Source organism: Solanum tuberosum, unplaced genomic scaffold (assembly GCF_000226075.1).
Source record: "Solanum tuberosum cultivar DM 1-3 516 R44 unplaced genomic scaffold, SolTub_3.0 scf00047, whole genome shotgun sequence".
NCBI lineage: Eukaryota > Viridiplantae > Streptophyta > Magnoliopsida > Solanales > Solanaceae > Solanum > Solanum tuberosum.
Genome location: NW_006238973.1, coordinates 283,780 through 286,805, shown reverse-complemented (window position 1 = coordinate 286,805; position 3,026 = coordinate 283,780). Strand labels below are relative to the sequence as shown.

Genomic DNA, 3,026 nt, shown 5'->3' with positions numbered 1-3,026 from the left:
GTTATACCATTTAGAATTCTAAGTTTCAAACTTGAAATAATATATTAAAAATTAAAAACTATGAAAAAGTATAAGAAATATTTAAAAATTATATCAAAGTAAATATTTTTATGTATAAAATAAAATTTTAAAATTATATATATAATGTCGGGTTGGTTTGGTCTCGGGTTGAATTATTTTAGGTAAAATCAAACCAATCCAAATATAATCGGGTTTTTTTTCCAATACCAAACTAAGTCAAACCAAATCACTAGTCAGGTTTTTTTCGGTTTGACTCGGTTTGCGATTTGGTTCGATTCGATTTTGTACACCCCTACATTTTATTATTAGTTTACTTTTGTGTGTTTGAGCAATATTATGTAATAACTGACTTAATTGTGTAAATATTTTTTTTCCTGATCGATCGCACGACAGGTCAAACCATTGGAAGTTTACCTTGTACCCTTCTGGAGATCACTTAAAGAAAACTTCAACAATATGGGGTTATATAAGCATGAGTTTAAAAGGCATGGAATATGGGCACAAACAGGTGTAAAAGAATACTTCAAAACAGCAATAAGGATCAACAACATCTCTTTTGTAAAGATGAACTTGTACAATTACTTGGAAACAAGTAATATTATTGCCTCTGATACTTCGGGTTATACTGAAAATGATATTGTTGATGCTATTCAAAAAGTATTTGCCTCGCCTACTCCCCTATTGCCAGCACCTACACCACCACATGACCCCTTTCTCTCACCGGCCCCAGCGCCATCACATGACCCCTTCAATATTTACCTCTCTTGTACTTCGATTAACGCAAAACTTTACTTGAATGAGGTTACCCTTTGCACTTATCCCAATGGGACTAGATTTATTTCATGCCCTCATCAAATACCTGATCCTCTAAGACGCTGCGATGGAGCTAATATTATGTTACCTCTTGCAAGAGCTCAACCGTAAGAATTTAATTCTCTACAAATTAAATTTACTCACATTCGATATTAAATTACTCAATTTAATTCCCCAATCGTTTGATTGGAAAATTTAAACATGTCATACATGTAAATTTATTTATGATTAAGTAATATGTATATGCATTATTATTACTTAATTATTATTTAGTGACACATATTATCATTGATATTTCTTTTATTCATTTCTTTATAGGCCGATTCCACCACCACCCTCACCACCACCTCCGAAGAGATTTCAGGAAGAAGAATATGGGACATATCCAACGTTTGAACGTTCATGGGCAAAATATATATTCAACGGTTGGATTTAATGTTTCAATTTTTTTAAAAATAAATAAGAAAAGAGAATGGAATATGCTGTAGCTGATGATGTGTAAGCATATATAATGCGCACTCACCAAGTAAAATTAGTATAACTTATTACCTTGAATAAAAGTTTTATTCTATTCTCTCTTTAATATTGATTATTTCCAACTTATTCAAATCAAAATTTAGCACAATATTCATGTTTGTTATCTTTTTTTTTAATTGGGTCAATCACGTTCACTAGAAGACGATAATAGAATAATTTTATTGATAAAAAATTAATATACATTTTATTGCGATCTCTATTGATGTACTTTATAGTGGGGTAGACATGACCATTTAAACAAAAAATGAAAATAATGTGCGAAAACCACTTGAAAGAAGTTTATTTACGATGATGTCAAAATTTGAAGATTATGTGTTTTAAATACATCATCGAACTCATCAACATCATGATCAATGATTTTGCGATTATATATATAAATAAAATTTCTAATACAAATAAAAGATATAAACAAAAATTGTTACTCTCCCTCCTGCTTAGATCCTATATTTGCGCCAAATCATATTAATATACTATAATTAGGTAATAAATTAATTAAGAGGGAAGTGTCTATTATCAAGTAACATTAATAAATGAATAAAGTTGCATGTAAAATTTAATATTATGAACTCATTAATATGATATAAACATGATATATACTGTGGCTCTGAAGGTTTATTATTATTTTTTACCTTATATCATTATAATAAAGACGAGGTTTATCAGTAATAAATATCCATATTAACAAAGATTTTTTAGTCTTTATTGACATTAGTTAGTCATTAGATCAAAAATACTATAGACTTTAGCGGCATTTACAAAGAGTGTTAAAATGTAATTATCACTAGTAATTTCATCTAAAAAATATATTTAGCGATAATTAAGTCATTACTATTAAGTAATTGTTGTTAAAGATTATTTTTGGTATAATGTATTTATAATGAAAAAAGAGAAAGAGAAAGAGAAATCTTGAGTCACAATAAATATAAATAAAATAGAAAGATGATCATTTTATTTGCTTCATTATTCAGTACATATCATAGTCACAATTGAAACATTATTCATCTTTCTATTATTAATATTATAATATTATTATTAGTCACTAAACTTTTTAATAAAGCTTCACATAATTGTCCAAGGATCTCCATAAGCTATTGGGTCCAAGCTTTTCTCCTGTTGTTTGAATAGGCTGCACAAATAATAAATAAACCATATCTTAGCGTTTGGTATGGAATTGTTTAAAAACTCAATGAATGGTTTTAAATTAATTTTCAAATATAACAAAAAAAATTTAAAAGAAAAAACTTGAAAAATTTCATAGTTTATACTCAAGTTATGTACATTGGATATTTGTAGTTATGACCAACATTCTGTTAGGGTTTTGCCCTGATTTTCTTACCATAATTTAAGATTTATTTTTCCTTAAAGAAAAGACAAAACATTACCATAAATATTTTTACTTTTCTTGAAAGGAAAATATAATATTATTTTATATTTGGTTTATTCTCTCCTTTTAGGACTCCTTTTCTAGTAGGAAAGGTTTTAGGACTCTATAAATATAGGTTTGTTTCTTCTAACACAACAACAATAACATCCACAATGTAGACGTTTAAGAGTCTTGTTTATGGGGAGATTTATTCTCTCTAAAGTTTCAATGTTTTTCTTTATATTAGTTTTGATATAATAATATTTTGATTTTTAGTATAAGTTTTTGTTAT

At 27.5% G+C, this 3,026-nt stretch overlaps 1 protein-coding gene and 1 pseudogene across 1 annotated transcript; one reads left to right on the top strand and one right to left on the bottom strand.

Moving 5' to 3' along the window:
* Positions 1-395: 395 nt before the first annotated feature.
* LOC102584481 (uncharacterized) lies at positions 396-1,429 on the top strand. Its single transcript, XM_006343487.2, has 2 exons — positions 396-941; positions 1,153-1,429. Exons 1-2 carry the CDS (start codon positions 478-480, stop codon positions 1,268-1,270), a joined length of 582 nt encoding a protein of 193 aa, XP_006343549.1. The 5' UTR covers positions 396-477; the 3' UTR covers positions 1,271-1,429.
* Positions 1,430-2,398: 969 nt separating this feature from the next.
* Positions 2,399-3,026, bottom strand: part of LOC102605601 (ribonuclease S-2-like) — an 8,368-nt pseudogene continuing 7,740 nt past the window's right edge.

Excerpts from the sequence above, each read along its gene's own strand:
- LOC102584481 (XM_006343487.2), top strand. The coding sequence starts at position 478 with ATGGGGTTATATAAGCATGAGTTTAAAAGGCATGGAATATGGGCACAA. Across the intron at positions 942-1,152 it reads CCTCTTGCAAGAGCTCAACC|GCCGATTCCACCACCACCCT; the intron begins GTAAGAATTTAA and ends ATTTCTTTATAG.